The 17,145-nt window shown below is 41.3% G+C and overlaps 2 protein-coding genes across 2 annotated transcripts; one reads left to right on the forward strand and one right to left on the reverse strand.

Annotated features, from left to right (window-relative positions):
* The first annotated feature begins 1,556 nt into the window (after positions 1–1,556).
* On the forward strand, positions 1,557–5,714 carry chek1 (checkpoint kinase 1). The gene is made up of 14 exons (XM_069675447.1): positions 1,557–1,621; positions 1,908–1,973; positions 2,163–2,277; positions 2,566–2,674; positions 2,803–2,867; positions 2,954–3,023; positions 3,118–3,306; positions 3,623–3,727; positions 3,817–3,900; positions 3,988–4,063; positions 4,145–4,313; positions 4,482–4,613; positions 4,789–4,890; positions 5,380–5,714. The coding sequence occupies exons 2-14, from the start codon at positions 1,909–1,911 to the stop codon at positions 5,461–5,463; spliced, it is 1,365 nt and encodes a 454-aa protein (XP_069531548.1). The 5' UTR covers positions 1,557–1,621; position 1,908; the 3' UTR covers positions 5,464–5,714.
* Positions 5,715–7,208: 1,494 nt separating this feature from the next.
* On the reverse strand, positions 7,209–14,943 carry LOC138605530 (V-set and immunoglobulin domain-containing protein 10-like 2). Its single transcript, XM_069677862.1, has 12 exons — positions 14,868–14,943; positions 13,550–13,900; positions 12,803–13,078; positions 12,146–12,421; positions 11,072–11,359; positions 10,733–10,990; positions 10,362–10,652; positions 8,936–9,289; positions 8,137–8,259; positions 8,026–8,050; positions 7,823–7,923; positions 7,209–7,460 (listed from the first exon to the last, which is right to left on the reverse strand). The coding sequence occupies exons 1-12, from the start codon at positions 14,941–14,943 to the stop codon at positions 7,339–7,341; spliced, it is 2,541 nt and encodes an 846-aa protein (XP_069533963.1). The 3' UTR covers positions 7,209–7,338.
* Between the last annotated feature and the right edge of the window lie 2,202 nt (positions 14,944–17,145).

The following is a 17,145-nucleotide window of genomic DNA, read 5'->3' on the forward strand; positions in this document are numbered from 1 at the left end:
ATGTGTGTCACAGAAAACATGCAGTTTCACATTTACCACAATGCCTCACCATTACATAAGATGTAAAACACAAGGACTAAAATCATTCACTTTGATACTTTTTAGCATAAATACAGAGCATTTTAAAAAATCTGTACAGTTCAGTTACCTGCCGTAGTTCATATAACTCTGTTTAGTTTGTCCAGACCTTATGTAGGTCATATCTTCTCCTTTTTCAAATCCTGGATTTCCCGGCATGTGTGCACACACGGTCACATGTTGCATAAAAACAAACTAATTGTGAAATCAAAACAAACATTTGTTTCATCATTTCCCAAAAGCTGCAGGCATTGGTGAGCAATGCCTATCGACATGTTTACTCAGGTATTGATTGAACACCCAGCAATGCTGCACTTGTTTAGTTGTAGCTCTCTCTGACCCATTCGGTAAAATTCATCATTTTATTTTGTTTGTTTTATTACTTTAATGGTTGACAATCTATTCCATTGCATTTTTATTTGTTGAATTGTAACTAATCTACATATATGTATTTGAAAATACTCTCTGTAATCCATTAAACCTGTAAATTTTTATCATTGTAAAAGCATGGTTAGGAGTAAGTCATTGAAAAATCAGATATGTAGCAAGGTACAACATACAAAGTAGAGTAGTTAAAATTAGTTATTGTTTTGTCTTTTTCTTGTCATATTGTAACTACTTTGGTTCGTGACTCTTATTGTAGGTGTTTTACATCTCTGTTGTTGTTATTTTGTGTCTTTGTATATTGTAATTAGGGTTGCTTCATTGTAGATTATTAAAAACACTTACTTCTAAAGGAAAAACATTTGTTGTAATGATCATGACATGATGACTGAATGTGTGATTCCAAGGGCATAAACCTTTTGCCCAGAGGCCTCTTATCTTGCACTGCCCTCTGGACAAACCATGCTACCTGTAAGGTCTCATTCAAAGTGGTCAGTATTTTAATCCCACATTTTTGAGGCTAGTAAAAAATATTGTCCTTTAGAGCACCCAGCAGAAGGTATATTTCCATACTTAAAAAAACTTGAACGTTATTTCAGTATTGAAATACTTTTAATAGTCCATATGTGCACAAAGGAAAATGTATTTGTGTTTGATATATATTTTTTAAATTTAGATAGATTGTGCTCATTCATGAAGCTTTGCGCTGATTTGAATGAAATATTGAGACATTTGTATTGCATTTTTAAAATCTCATTTTCAGACCCAGAAGCAGATTAGTTATCTGTGACATCTTAATGTTTTTTTCAGAATGGAGGTTGTGCCTCAGTTTTAATTATTTACTATTTGAATGATTATTTACTACATATTTGTATGTGTGGCTAAGACAGTCTTGAGCAATGTGCTTTTTCAAAATGTTTGGCACCAGGAGGCGACAATGCAGTTGCAAACAGCGATTGGCCGAGACGACCGCAATAAAACACGCGAAGAAGAAGTAGAAACGGAAGTGACGATAATGGCGGAAGTTATCGACAGTAAAACAACAACGCGCCAAATTTGTGTCATATTCACTGCTGTCATTGCCTCAAACACACGAAAAAGTTTGTCTAATCTTTGAGAATAGACTTGAAAACGCTGCTAGCTGAGGGAGGCTGCGCAGGTAAGAGACATATTCATCTACGAGACTTCGTTTTTAACTTTCTTATTGTGTTTAGATAAGTGCGTCATAAGAATCCATGACATTTAACAGCGTTGTTTCACCTTCCAGCATTACAGAGTAAAGAAAACAATTTAACAGATAAAATGGTTAATACTCGATGGGCAGACACTGCATAGGAGTGACAGTATGTGCCTGAAGTAAAAAAAAAAAAAGTAAAAAAAGTAAAGCCTGGAAAACGTTTAACTGTTTTTTTGACAGGCTTTAAGGTCTGTGTTTCTGTTTTCAGCATGGCTGTGCCTTTTGTGCAAGACTGGGACCTTGTCCAGACACTGGGAGAAGGAGCCTATGGAGAGTATGAATCCCGATTTATCATTATCATTTAAAACATGTATTACTTTTCATAATAGCAGTGCATCAAGGTTTCACCCAAGCATCATTTTCTAGGCTAGGGAAGCCATTTAATATTACAGAAAGTATGGCTGCGAAATTAATAGAAATCATGTTTGTTTTGTACATACCCTTTGCTGTGGTTTGGTTGCAGAGTGAGGCTGCTGGTTAACAGGCAGACGGAGGAGGCAGTAGCAGTGAAGGTGATCGACACTTCTCAGGCTAAAGAGTGTGCTGAAAACGTCAAGAAGGAGGTCTGCGTCCACAAGGTAAATCAGACACCCTCAGCCTGGTTAGTATGACCTAAAATGTGAACGGGTGTATTTAAGATAAGATAAGCTTTATTGATCCCCCAAAGGGGAAATTAATTTATGTTACTTGTACTTGTACATACGCTACCAGTCAAACGTTTGGACACACTTTCCCATTCACTTGTATGAGAAAATGTGTCCAAACTTTTGACTGGTAGTGTATATGATACTTGTGCATATTTAACAGCAGAAGCCTTGAGACTTGAACCCTGACTGATCAAAGGTTTATTTTCCGCTGTTTGGTAGATGCTTAACCACCCCAACATCGTACGTTTTTTTGGCCATCGGAAAGAAGGTCCGACCATGTACCTCTTCCTGGAGTACTGCACTGGAGGGGAGCTGTTCGACCGCATAGGTGAGAAACACATCTTTAAACTGCTCGCACGATGTTGGGATATATGACCTAGACACTTGATTTATATGTTTGTGTGTGTTTGGATGTCTGTTGTTTATTTCGGTGATAAAATTGTTCTTTTCTTCCAGAGCCTGATTTGGGAATGGCAGAAAAAGATGCTCATAGATTTTTCCAGCAGCTAATAGCAGCTGTGGTGAGTGAAGCAAGTCTCTGTTTTAATTTTACCTTCTGCATCTGTTTTTTTCTGCTGTTATATAATCCTGTGTCGCTGTTTCGCAGGAATACCTCCACAGTTCTGGCATTACCCACAGAGACATAAAGCCAGAGAACATTTTGCTGGATGACAAAGGTGATTAAATACAGCGTGTATAAAAGTGTTGAAGGAATCATTTTGGTTTGCATCGTGTCTCTAACAGTCATCTGACATTATCCTTTACCTTTAGATAACCTGAAGCTGACAGATTTTGGACTGGCCACCATGTTCCGCTTCAAAGGACGAGAGCGCCGCCTGAATCGACTCTGTGGGACGCTTCCTTACGTGGCTCAGGAGCTTCTCAGCCAACCAGAGTACCGGGCTCAGCCTGCAGATATCTGGGCTTGTGGGATAGTCCTCACTGCCATGCTGGCTGGAGGTAAGGTCACTTGAGTCTGTGTTTCCAGGACAACACAATAGCATACTCAATTCTGTGGTCCAACACACAATGCAATAGAATGTTTTTTGTGAAGCAGTGAGGCTGGTTAAAAATAATCTCCATAACATTTTAATATAATAAGAATTGTCGTCTCTTTCGAAATATGATATATACATAGTACAAAGGGCTTGATTATCATATCATTACAAAAGTTATGCTACAAAACTGACCATTTCAAAGAATTCATGTTACTGCAGCCGATGTTTCTGTATGCAGTAGACATATTGTCACCGTCTCTGTGATGCTCCTTTGTCAGAGCTGCCGTGGGACCAGCCCACTGAGAGCTGTCAGGAGTACTCAGACTGGCTTCAGAAGAAAACATACCTACCTCCTTGGAAGAAAATACAACCAATGCCTCTCAGTGAGTCCCTAATTCATTTTACTGTAAACACTATATTTTCCTGAAAAGTCTTGAGTTATATTTAATTTATGTTTAACTTCTCTGTTCAGGTTTGTTGTCTAAGTTACTGCTGGCCAATCCAGATGGACGCATCACCATCGCAGACATTCAGAAAGACCGCTGGTTTACACAAGGCACGTCTCAACTTCAGTACAATAGAATGGATTCAACTTTACTTTCCATATTCACTGTACTCATGTCTGTCTGTTTATCCTTTTCAGGTGTAAAGCAACCACCCCTGGGCTCAGGAAACAAACTTCTTCGATCAGATGGGGGACTAATATCCCGGGCCAACAGGTCAGAGCCTCGTGTCTTTGTCATTTTAACTCATATTTCTTTTGTGCATTTAATCCTTCAACCACATGCCTTCTTCCGTAGTGATGACAGGATGCAGTTTTCCAGCTCTCAGCCTGACTTTGCGCCGGGTGGCTGGGAAGCCATGTTGTTAATCGGCCAAACTGAAGGTCAAGTTAGCTTCTCTCAGCCGACCAAGCCGGAGCACATGTTACTGGGTAGTCAGCTGCTGGGCACACCGGGAGCCAGTCAGGTAATGCGCACACACATTTTCTATTTCTTTATAGGCTGTATCTGACAGCATCTGTGAATTTTCAGTGTCTCTTTTACTAAAGAGCAGACATGATTTTTATTTTGTCTTTGTCTCTTTTTAAATGCTTCATGATGCAGTTTTTTCACATCCTTTTTTTCCTGTCTGCAGTCGCCCTGGCAGAGATTAGTACGTAGAATGACGCGTTTCTTCACCAATGTGAATGCTGACGCCTCCTTATCTGACCTGAAAGATGCCTGTGACGGGCTGGCATTGGGCTTCAAACTTACCTGCACCAAACAGGTACATCTGTACTCTTGAATACAGGGTCAAAATATGTACAGAAGTTCCTCATAATTCCATTACGTCTTATATGAGTGAACTTCTATTTTGATTGTTTTGTGTGAATGATCTGAATCTGACTTCAGACCTTTAAACATTTCAGTTTAATGAACATCTCTCATTTCTCGCATTTTAGGTGACGGTGAGCACGTTGGACAAACGCAATAACAAACTCATCTTCAAAGTCCACTTGCTAGAGATGAATCAGAGAGTGCTGCTGGACTTCAGACTGTCTAAGGTGGGTTTTAGTGGTTCAAAATAGAACATGTATCGTTTCTAACATGGATTATCCATAACCAGATTCAAGCTGAGACACCACTAACACATGAGGGAGTCACTGGGATGTACTCTTTTGTTTTAGCTAATAGCTAGCTAATATGTCGCTCACCTGTAACACCTTCATTATTTGATGTCAATATGCATTTTCCTTCATAACCCTGGTACAAGTCTTTGTGAAATATGTTTTTAAAACCTATGGATAGCTGCTGTTCAGGTCCAAAGTCATAGCTCTGTAGCATCTGAAAGCACATTTTAAAGCTTTAAAGCTTAAGACAATTTAAGAATATATGCATTTATAAATAGAATTAGCTGATTTTGGTAACATACTGCCAAAAAACTACACTAATCTAAAAAACAGAACCTAATAAACTTATAAGTAGGACTAAATATATTAAGCTGTGTGTGTGTGTGTGTGTGTGTAAGTTTACATGTTTTTGTGTGTTTCCAGGGTGACGGTCTGGAGTTCAAACGCCTCTTTCTGAAAATTAAACAGAAGCTCGGTGACATCGTCAGCACTCAGAAGATTACATGAACGCCCCCGAGCAACACCAACGACCATGAGACAGAACCTGTAAATATTTTGCTGTTCTAATGATATTTTAAACATGTTTACTGATTTCTTCAAGTATGTTTTGTTTGTTTTCTTCTTTCCCTGTGAGAACTGATAAAGTGTTACATGTCAGGAGGGCAGACAGAGCCCTTTGTTTTTAAGGGTTACTAATCAGGTTTGAGAATGTGATGATTGGCAGAAGTAGGTACACATAAGGATAACCTGTTTGTCCATGTTCTGCCTCTATGAAGACTGATTTGTTCTGATTATGTCTTGAATAAATAAATATTTAAAAGACAAATACTGGGAAAAATTTGTTCTGCACTAGACGATGCATCTAATGAACACGACAGCTGACTCAGAATAGGATGATTTTAGGGTTTGATCTTGGAGGAAAGCCCCTTTTTGTAGTTTCAGTGCAAAAACACAATTCCTCTCTGTGATATCGTTGCATAAAGAAACAGCAGCAAGGACAGTTTGAACCATAATCTGTATAAAATACGTAGACAAAGCCACTGTGAGATACTATTTTGATGACTCCAGTTTTGACTTTCATCTTGTTTTTTTTAGAGACAAAGCAAGCATACTCTAACAAGTGCATTGAGCTGTAGAGGCGCACAGTGCATCTGTAATACATGGTAACTGATTTGAGTTGGGAAGCTACTTTTAACGAGTGTCTTTCATGACAACTCCACGGAAGAAGACATTTTTTCGCTGTGGTCACAACCACTCATAATCGTCAATAACGAGGTAAGCCCTAAAGCATGCTTTAGTGCCTATTTTACTCTTAATGAACAATTAGTCAAAATTGGACATCGTGATGTTTTGCAGAAGGAACTAATTGAGATCATAAACTCAATAAGAAAAGTTTAATGTGTTTCTGAATCAGGTGAGGCTGCACAGTGGTACAGTGGTAAGTGCTGTTGCCTCACAGCTAGAAGGTCACTGGTTCAAACCCTGGTTTGGGCAAGGTGGGCCTTTCTGTGTGGAGTTTGCATGTTCTCCTCATGCATGCGTGGGTTCCCTCCGGGGTCTCCGGCTTCCTTCCACAGTCCAAAGACATGCTTGTAAGGTTAATTGGTGACTCTTAATTGCCCATAGGCGAGTGTGAGTGCATGTGAGTGCGAAAGGTTGTCTGTCTCTATGTGTAACCAGTCCAGGGTGTACCCTGCCCTTTGCCCAATGACAGCTGGGATAGGCTCCAGCCCCCCACGACACTGAACAGGATAAGCAGTATAGATAATGGATGAATCATGTGAGATAAATGTTCATTTTTCCATTGACATCTATTCAAACAGACCTTTTTGCATCCTGTGAAGTCGCCCCCTGCTGGCCAATAGAGAAAACGCAGGTTTTATGCACTGCCTTCTGCATTAGTTTCACTTTTCTCTTATACACAGTCTATTGTTAAGGCCCCAACCTACAAAAGGTTTACCTTGTTAAAAAAAAACACTACTGTTGACTGAGCGGTTTACATGCACATCTTTTAATAAAGAAATCAATGGATTGCTTGTGTCTGCGTGTTGAGTTACTGTATGACGAAGTTTTGTGTGTTCAAATTCTAATCTGTCTGAAAACTGCAGCTGTACTATGTTTGTTACACGTTTTCATTTTCAATGTGTGCTGCAATCAAATGTACTTAATAATTGAAATGATTAAAAATTGCTAAAAAAAAAAAGAAAAAAGAGTTTTGTAGCAGAAGTTATAAGAGGAGTTTGAATCTGTCATTGTAGTTGAGATCTACTGGAAGTCAAAGGCTACTATTACTGAAATGATTGTGTCTACAAAACTGTCTAACTTTCAACAAAAACATTAATTCCAGGTTAAATGAAAACTGATTTAGTCTGTGATATATAACTATGAGCCTGTAGCCTTGACGGTGATGGTGACGTTGACAGGTTCATTGTCGTCTCCGGGAGGAGGAGGGACTTGTGCGGTGGTGAGAGGTGACGATGCTCGTGGTAAAGCCATGGTTGGACCTGGAAGGGAAGAGCATCAACATTCAGCATCAGGTAGAAGATCGATACAATGGTGCTTTCGGAACAATTGCATGGCACTGATAGAACATGATATTACTGATTTATGCAAGGATATGATGGACTGTAAAGTCCCAATCTACGTAGACAGAAAAGACGCAGCCCTGAAACTGAAACATGCAATATAACTTCCTTCTTTTTGCTTTCTTTTCTCTGAAAGAAAAAAACTTCAAGACTTTAAATTTCACAAAATTAAACTACATTTAAAGACATCAAAAAATCTACAATATTTCTGTCCAAATAAGTGACATCACCCTGTACAGTCAATCTTAGCATGAATTGTATTGGATGTGGGTTCATCTTGCCTGGACTGGATGATCCACCTATCTCCTCTATTCCTCCCTCTGAGCTGGCCACCACTTCATCCTCTGGGAAGTTGATATTTTCCCTCGACTGGCTGTGCTGCCTGGACACACCAAAAGAAGAAACAGGTTTAATGGCATGTCTGAACACTGTTAATATTGTCACAAACTGCACATATTTAATAGACAACAATACCAATACTCACAAACCAAACAGCAAGTCGTGTAGTCCTGGGGGATATATAAGGTGACATAATGAGACAAAGGCAATGACAATTTATTACTATAGTCATTATGATGTTGTGTAAAGGACTCACGTGGGTTGTTGTTGCGGTTGCGGATTATGAAGACGAGTAGCAGCAGCGTGAGGAAAGCTGCCAAGAGCATCCCACCAAAAGCTGCTCCGATCACAGCAGGCAGCACGTTGGAGCGAGGTTCCGCTGCAACACATCACAGTTACATATTGCAAAATAGTGCTTCTGTGACAACACACAGACACCTCCTGCTCTTAATACGTGTCTCACATTAGCTTTAATTGTGATTCTCCCTCTAGTGGTTCACAACCCATGTCAGCGTCTTTCTTTTTAAACAAAAAAAATTCCTGATTGTTATGAAATGGGTTGAAAACAGCTTGACTGTCCTGCCCTGACACCTGACCCACTGGCCTCTCTACACCCTAAACAATAACCTTGCTAAGCCTTACATCCTACTATACATGGTACAATAAACATAAAGAACTCATAAGAAGAAGCACAAAGAGCCAGTCAGATGAAAGGTAAGGAGCAGGGAAGGGAAGGATGTAAAGAGGAAGTGAGTGGAAGCTGTGAGGTGTGTGTCATTGTACGTTTTGTGTTTGTGTGAGTCTTTCACCTATGTAGATAACAAAAAAAGAAAAACATGTGTCAGCGAAACAGCAATCACAGCAAGACAACGTTATCAACCATATTTGGATCATCACCTAACTCACCCGGCACATTATTATTCTGTTCTCTTCCTTTTTCACATTTTTTATCTATTTGTTAAGACAACCCTGACTAAAGCCTCTGTCTTTGCTCAGTTCTCTGCAAACACTCATGTATCTGACCACACTTTCCTCCCTCTGATCACTTACTATACCTGGAGACTTTGTTGAAGAAGGGTGTCCGACGGTGCGGTGGTTGACAGGTGTGATGCGGAACTGGTAGGTCACGGTTGGTGTCAGTCTCCCGACTGTCTGACTCCTGACTTCTGGGTCCTGGATGATGTTTCGGTACCAGACTGGTGGACCGATCCTCTCCTCCGTCTCCTCCTTTGAATCATTGTTGCTGCCTCTTCTTCCTGGTCGCTCTGACACCCAGCGGTGCTCCAGGATGAAACCTGTCCAGCCTCTTTCTTCTTCACTCTCTACCTGCCACTCCAGCTCCACCTCGTTACGCTGTCGGCTGTTGTACTCCACTTTGACCAGGGTCGCGTTGGGTGGCATGGGGTGTCCTGGTAGAGAGACAAAACACATCCAAACAGAAATACTTTATGTACTTCAGTCATTTTCTGCCACCAAACATCTACACAACTAATGACAGTTGGATCTGCCACAGCTGTACTTTTAGTTAATGCTAATTAGCTAGAATGAAAACTTGCTAAACTAATACATTGAACATGACAAACATTACAACCTTCTTAGCATGAGCATGTTAGCATTGAAGACTTTTAAATGTCTAACAGACTAAAGCCAGTTACCCTCTCTTATCTTTAGACATTAAGTCACGGAATAAAATGTAGTAGCGACTCTATTTACAAGACAATGGGTCCTACTTGAAGGATCTGTAGCGCGTAGTCTAAAACGCATGCCACGATTGCATTTACCGCATGTGCTATGCTAGCTAAATGTTGAAAAATCTTAGCGCATCATAAGGCAAGTTAGCAATGTTTGAAGACTGACACGACCAAGTGCAGGGACCAGCCCAAGAACATTTGCTACTTGTACAACGTAGGTGCTGGGCATGAAAATGACAACTGCATCTGTAGAAGATAGCATGAAAACTGGCTTGTGCTGAGCCCTACAATTAGACTTCTGTGGAGATTATTTACCATCCTGCTACTTGTGGAAATTAACCAAAAAAACAACAAACAATGACACAGATAAAAGCAAAACAGCTGCCCTTGAGTGCCATTATGCCGTAATGTTAGCTAGGTTAGCATTACTAGCTAGCAAGCTACTAGAGCTCAGCGTTGCTGCGCTAACACCAGGCCCCCTCCATATTTACTTTCTAGGAGGTTTGCTGCTTCGTGTTTGTTTGCACCGTCGTGGAAAAAGTTCACATTATTAACTATTTTTTTAATTAACCAAGACAAAAAAAGTCCCGCCTTTTCCAACCTTTCACCAATCAATCAAGATGGCAGGTGTACTCCTCAACACCAGCAATACTCCAATGGTTTTATCCAGATATTTGAAGATTGTCTGCGACATTGAAATAGCTTGAAAAGCACTTGTAGTGCAACCTTTTTTTTTTTAAATCTAAAAGAAAAACAACAGATGTAGTTAAAATATTAAAGGATTTCTTACTCTTGACCACTAAAGTAACATTGACTTCAGTTCCTCCCACGGCGTTGGAAGTGGAGCACCTGTAGTCGCCGCTGTCCTGAGTCTCATGCGCGTCTCTCACTGTCAGATTGGCCCATGCAGATGTTCTCAGCAGCTTGTACTTAGACGTGTCCCGGACGTCCACACCCTGATTGTTAAACCAGGTGATTTCGCTGACAGGAAGGTAGTTTGCTCTCAGGTTGCAGTCGAGCTGGACATCACTCCCCTCGTATACAGACACAACTTTGCGCTGCGTCAGCAACACGGGGGCTTCTGCAGGTGACAATGTAAAAATCAAATAATCAACAAATGATATCTGCTGTTGTTTGCTTATTTGGACAATGTGCACTGACCAAGTGTGAGCCTGCAGGTCTTGGTTTGTGCCAGAAGTGGATGCTTAGCATGGCAGGTGTATGGTTTCCCGCCTCGGGCAGTGCCGTAGCGGAGAATCAGGATGTTAGAGTTTTCCTCCCCGCCTTTGCCATGGCCTCCCGGACCGTCCCACCACACTAAGGCCTTCGGGGTGCCTCCATCCCAGGAGCAGGACAGCAGCAGGTACTTTTTGTTGTTAGTCACATAGGCAAAACACACTGGCTCTGAAGGGGGAATGTCTGGTGAAAGAGTTGTAAGTGAGATTTATGAGGTTTTGAAGACAGTTAGCATAATAACATGCAACTTTAAATGTTTCTCACATGTCCGCGTGTTGCACTCTGTTGGGTTTTTAAGAGCCAGGTGGGAGCCCACGCATGTGAACCAGCTGTTGTTAGAAGTCAAGCCTTCAGATTGCAGCAAGATGGCAGTGTTGCTCAGGGGATTTGTTTGCTGCCCTGCGTCAGCCTCGTCTTGTGCCAGTCGTTTCAGGTCTCCAGTCCAGTGGAGGGAGGGGGAGGGGAACCCCCCGGGCCAGGAGCAGAGCAGTCTCAGAGAGGTGTGATTCAGAGCCGGCTCCACAGAACAAGAGGGGGAGCCGTCAGGTGGGTCTGTGGGGATAAGATACAGTGTAACAAGGGAGGGATGTGCATAGTGGGGTTTACATGGGAGCATCAGGGCTAGAGAAAGTTCCTGTAGGACTACTCTTGTTACTTGCCACTTTCTATCTCTATGTCCAGGTTTCTTCATCTTGTGGTGTAGTGTTTTAGTTCTGTCAAATGACCTGAGTGACCTGCAGAAGTTCATAAACTCAGCACAAACAAACAGAAGAGCAGAATGACAAGCATCCGGCCTTCCAACCATCCAACACTTGCCATGGCTGTGAAATCACAGCAAGGTACCTTCCAGAGAGTCCCATCAACTTCCCAGACGGCCCGAACAGGAGACAAGGTCTGCAGCACTTCCACCCTTTGCTGTGTGTGTGTTTGTGTTGGTGTGTTGGTGTGTAGGTGTATGAATTATGTCTATTTGCAAGCTTTTGATCTGTTTCGAAGTCTCAGTGATTGTAAGGAGGAGTGAAATTTAAGAGGTGATGTACTGAACGAGTAAGAAGTAAGGGAGGTTTGGCGTAACAATGAAAGTAGGACAGGTTTGACTGGAAGTTCAGGAAGTGCTATGTAGGTAGGAGATTAAGTGCAAATAAAGGTAAAAATTCAAAGGTGATTAAGTTCCTGGATTTGTGTTCCCCTAGTCTTGTACTATAAATGTCAAACCTGAATCTAGGTCTTTGCCATTTGTAGTGCCAAGACGGAGGAACCCAGGTGAGACTGATTAGAGAGGTTTACTGACGAGTAGGAGGATTGAGGGCATTGGCCAAGGTCAGAGGTCACACTCACAGTAGACAGTCAGGCTGATGGTTTTTTTGGAGCGGGTGTTGAGGTAGGTGTTCTGTGCCAAGCAGGCGTAGTCGCCAGTGTGCATGCGGAAGATCTTGGTGATGGTGTAATGCGGCCCGGCGTAGACCTGGGAGTTGTTGTGGAACCAGACGTACTGACTGGCCGGGTTGGACTGGGCTTGACACAGTAAAGAAACAGTCTCTCTCTCCATGGCTGAATATCCCCGCTCTGTTATGGTGTACGGAGACACGTCTATCTGAGGAACGTCCGGGCCAACTGAGGATGAGATGGAAAATTATCTCAAACCAAGACCACTTGAGTTCTCTAAGACAAGTTTCAGAAAACATATACATGTATATATTGTCCATGTGATCCATGCCACAAATCTTGGCATTAAACCTTTTTGGCTTGTTAGGGGCAGCAGAATCAACAACATATCATTACCCTAGAGGTTTTTATGGTGAATTTGTTAGCAAACAGATGCATTTGAACAAAGGTATCATTCATTTGAAGAAAGTACAGCCACCCGATGAATTAAGTCATATATTCATATTACTTTCAGGTCCAGTTTTGGTCTCCACCAACTTCTGAGGGCAATATTTGCAAAGGAGGCAAGATATGAAGTTAGTCTTTCTCCAACCCCCCAAAGTTACTCACAGATGGTTTCCATCAATAACCGGTTGGAGCTCTCGCTGTTGACAGCATTGCTGGCCACACAGCGGTACCAGCCGGAGTGGTTGCGGTTGACATTGGTCACGTTGATAACGCTGGTGTTGCTTTGGGCAAAGGTTGTGATGTTGCCACCGCGGGTTTCATGTTGCCACACATACTGGATCGGTCCGGTCCCATTTTCCAGATTGCAGCGCATCCACATGGTAGAGCCTTCCACTGGAGATACATCGCTCATCAGGAGGTACGGCTTCGTGACTGGAACTATATTCATGAAAAGTCACAAATGCAGGTATGTTTTCTGTCTGATAATGTCTGTCATCTTTCAACAGAGCCATGCTAGCTGTTTCCCCCTTTTTGTTAATGCTAAGCTAAGCTAAGCTAACTGTTTCCAGTATGAAGCTTCATATTGAGCGTACAGACACAAAAGTGGTATGACAAATCAAAATCTCTGCAAGAAGGCCAAAAGAGTTTATTTTCAAATGATAAGACGACACTAGGAATGGCTAGCTACAATTCTCTTGCAACTATTTTTAAATCAATATTGTCAAAAAGCTCTGATACTGAGGTGTGTTTGAGTAGTTTTTGGATACCGGTATATGCAGATGTTTATCCTTTATTATATAACAGTGGTGGATTGGAGAAAAACATAGCCCCCCCAACCCAGTGCCACCAACACCCACCCTGCTAGCTACGCCTCTGCCTGAAGATTGTAGCTGTTTCAGGCAGTCTTACCTCGGACAGTGAGGTGCACGTAGTAGTAGTAGACTTTGGGCTCTCGCTCTATGTCATAGAAGGCCTGACAGGTGAACAGACCATGAGCGGCCACAGGAAGGTTCTCGATGCTCACAGCTGCACTGTTTGAGATGATTGTGACCTTTCCGAGTCTCTCGGCCAGCTTCTGGATCCTCGTTCCTTTCCCCAAATTATACACCACCGCCCGTATAGCTTCAGTGCCCGGCTGGGTGAAGCTCCATATGTACATGTCAGGTAAGGTGGCGCCGCACTCCAGGATCACGGCTTTGCCCACCACCCCGTACACACTGGCGTCCTGGTACACCACCTCCCAGTTGTGATTGATCTTCACTGTGGGTGGAGGGAGAGGACACACAGACATGCGTACATAACGGTTTGTGTGTGAGCGGAGGAAAATGAGACGGTGGTGTTGTGTGATCTGCCAGGGTTCAGTTACAGGATTGATTACACGTACGTTTCAGACACATTGTGATGCTTTAATAAGCTGGGATTCAAAAACAGATAAATGGATTAGTCACATTGTTTTTCCAGCCACGTTATGTTCAAACCGTTTGCTTTTGTTTTTTGATGTCCTTAAAGAACATATAATTAACCGTCAGGGTTAGGTGATTTGTTCAAAATAAATTTCACGATATAAGTATAAATATTTTCTAACCTTCAGAGCTATGAAGATTTTGAAGATGAAGATTTTATTTTCAATTTACTTACAGATCATGACCGGCCAGATCCAGCCGATATATATCCAATGATATTAACTCATTGCAGGTATGTTGGTATTAGAGTATGAGTTGGTCATTATGTGTCAAGAAAATGCGGTACAGTTTTACTAAAGACATGTTAGTAGAGTTTTAGAAACAATGTTTCCACTATAGCAATTTCCTTTCAAAGAACAAGGACAACTTCATTAGTTCAAAATAAGATTTCCCAATTTGTGAATGAAATGGTAAAACATTTAAATGATCCTTGTCAAACCCTTAGTTTTTGTTACATGTTTTTATATACATGGATAAAAGAATATCGTGATATGTTGTTATAAAACTACAGTATCAAATATCGGTACAATTCTCCAATGTCAGAGGCTTTTTCTCGTATTGTTCTTCAAATTTTACATTTGTACCACAAAATAACAAGAAATTTTACTTAAAGACTTTCAATGTAAAAGAATCACACAGACTTTTTAGCTGGTCTCTTAAATTGTCTTAATATGTTCATCAACCATTCAAATGACGTCATATTGAAAACAGATTTTAACCTCTTTTCATATTGTTGTTAATGAACCCAAAGACATTGGACTTACCATAAGCCGTAGAAGTGGCCTGGCTTGTAGTGTATTGTAGAAAAAGAAAAGCCAGCCCTAGCAGTGGGGCCACCATGGTATCATGATGATCCTGAGTCACACAACCTCTTTACTCAAAAAAAAAAAGTTGTATTTAAGAAAAGGTAGAAGTTTGGCTTCCCTCAGACGCCTCAGGATGTCTCTTTCCGTCTCTCTGATCCAGAAGTTTCTTGGAGAATCCAGTTGTAGCTCCGTCTTTATTAGACTGAGAGTAGGAAGGGACGGAGGGTCACTAAACTGATTTGGGCTCAATTATTCATGCGTTTTTCCTTTCTCTCGATCCCTCCATCCCTCCTTCTTTCTCCTGTGGGGTTAGAATAACACGGCGATACTGAGCTCATCTATTATACAAGACAGACGTATTGGTGGACAGGTTAGCCTTCCGAACTCACCTGCACATTAACTAATAGCTGATATGAGGGCTCAGCATGAACATTCCTCCACACGGGCCTTCATGTTGTATGATCTTCTTATTCAATGAATATCTTTTCATTGAGAATGTCACAAGGGTTTTGCTGCATGTAAGATTTTAGGTGTTTAAACTGTGACAGAATGTGCACACTGTGAATGCTGCATGCACATAGAGACGTCTTTTCAGCCAGCTGTGGACATACACAAAAAGAGGGATAAAAAACAGGGAATTAAACTTTCTTTGTGTTTTTTATTTTAACAAGCTCAGGAGCAAAAGATCTGATGGGCTGCACAAATAATGAAAATTTGAAATTGATTTTGGAGGCAATGAGATCAAAAGCAAAATCGCTTTTTTGCTTACAGTAAAATCAGATCTTGTGTGAGTTGTGAAATTAAAGGCCTCAGATTTTAATTTCAGAGGACCAGAGAGCGGAGTAAACTGTACTGATGGGATTAGGATTAAAATAGATTTAGAAATCTGGCATCTCACAGGGTTGGTCTGTGTTTCCTCACAACATGCAACATGCTGTGACCTCAACACTCTGCAGCCACAGTTTAAAGATGCAGAGCCGCAGCGTGCAGCTCACGATATGCTGATGCTGCACAGAGATTGTTGTCCCTGAGATGATTGTTATGCTTAATGTGAGTTCATGTGTTAATAAAAGAGAAAGAGAGGAGGAGGAGGAGACTGTTGAGTGGAACCATGAGAATGTAATGTGAGATGTGTGTCATGAATGAATGCAGGACACAGATCAGTTTTCCTCTCTGGGCAGAGGCGAGGACTGAAGGCCGTAAAAACAAAACAGGCAATATGAGAGGAGTCATGTGTATAAAAAAAACTTAAGTGAATTTAATCAATCAAGAGGACTGTTTCCTCAGGAATGTCACCTTTTCTTAACACTTGCTAATGTTTCTTTGTGTTTAACATGTCAACAAGGGAGGAAAAGCTTAAGTACATATATAGGCTATTCTTTCAAATGGAACAGAAATGAATTAAATGGACTGATGTGTGACCTTAATAACATGTTAACATACAAAATCATCTCTGGCTCCTTAGTGTTTTTGTCGCTAAACGTCAGGTGGTGAGTGTCTTCTGAGCCTCAGGTAAATAAAGTTTGGTGGAGAGCACTATAGCAACTCTGGTTAGTTTCATGCAATTAAAAAAAAGGCAAGCAGAAGACCACAACTCGGCTCCAGCCGTCTCATAGCAATCCACTGCTCTCCAAGACTTCAGACTATAAAGCTCGCTGTGCAATGAAAAGATGCAGCAAAAGAAAAAAAGGATATGAAAGCTCAGGCTAGCTGAGCCGGCCGCTGACGCTACAGCTGAACATCAAGGCTGGAAAGTCTGTTCAGTCTCATGAGAGCTGAACACGGTGGATCTGTAGCTTCTCGTGTGCTTGGGGAGTTGGGAATTCATTGTCAAGGATTTCATCAGCACACAGGCAGCTTCAGACAGGAAGTCCAGCCTCGACAACTGTAAAAAAAAATACCAGCCTATGAAAGAAATCTTGCTATATTTATATGTCTGGATGCGAACATGCTTTGATTTGTTTTAAATCAGTGTGGTGGGAGGTTAATGGAGCGATGGAAATGTAATTATCAATGCCAAATCATCTAATACAACTTAATTCTCAATCTGTAATAAATGTTTTACAGTTTCAGAAGCAAGCTGTATAAAAACACTTAGCCTACATATTACCACCACATAAAGCTGTTAGCTCTTCTTTGAGTTGTGTTTGTATCTCACAGGTGTAAACCAATAGTCATCCTCTTTCAGCTTTTTTTTTTAGCATCAATTCCTTTAGGAAATGTATCTCTTTAGCTG

The sequence above is a fragment of the Semicossyphus pulcher genome, unplaced genomic scaffold, assembly GCF_022749685.1.
Source record: "Semicossyphus pulcher isolate SPU_LCO1_2020_fin unplaced genomic scaffold, fSemPul1.0.p SCAF_10, whole genome shotgun sequence".
Lineage (NCBI taxonomy): Eukaryota > Metazoa > Chordata > Actinopteri > Labriformes > Labridae > Semicossyphus > Semicossyphus pulcher.

Excerpts from the sequence above, each read along its gene's own strand:
- chek1 (XM_069675447.1), top strand. The coding sequence starts at position 1,909 with ATGGCTGTGCCTTTTGTGCAAGACTGGGACCTTGTCCAGACACTGGGA. Across the intron at positions 3,307-3,622 it reads CACTGCCATGCTGGCTGGAG|AGCTGCCGTGGGACCAGCCC; the intron begins GTAAGGTCACTT and ends CTCCTTTGTCAG. Across the intron at positions 3,728-3,816 it reads AATACAACCAATGCCTCTCA|GTTTGTTGTCTAAGTTACTG; the intron begins GTGAGTCCCTAA and ends TTCTCTGTTCAG.
- LOC138605530 (XM_069677862.1), bottom strand. The coding sequence starts at position 14,943 with ATGGTGGCCCCACTGCTAGGGCTGGCTTTTCTTTTTCTACAATACACT. Across the intron at positions 8,260-8,935 it reads TTCTTCAACAAAGTCTCCAG|CGGAACCTCGCTCCAACGTG; the intron begins GTATAGTAAGTG and ends GATGTGTTGCAG. Across the intron at positions 7,924-8,025 it reads CACGACTTGCTGTTTGGTTT|GCAGCACAGCCAGTCGAGGG; the intron begins GTGAGTATTGGT and ends TGGTGTGTCCAG.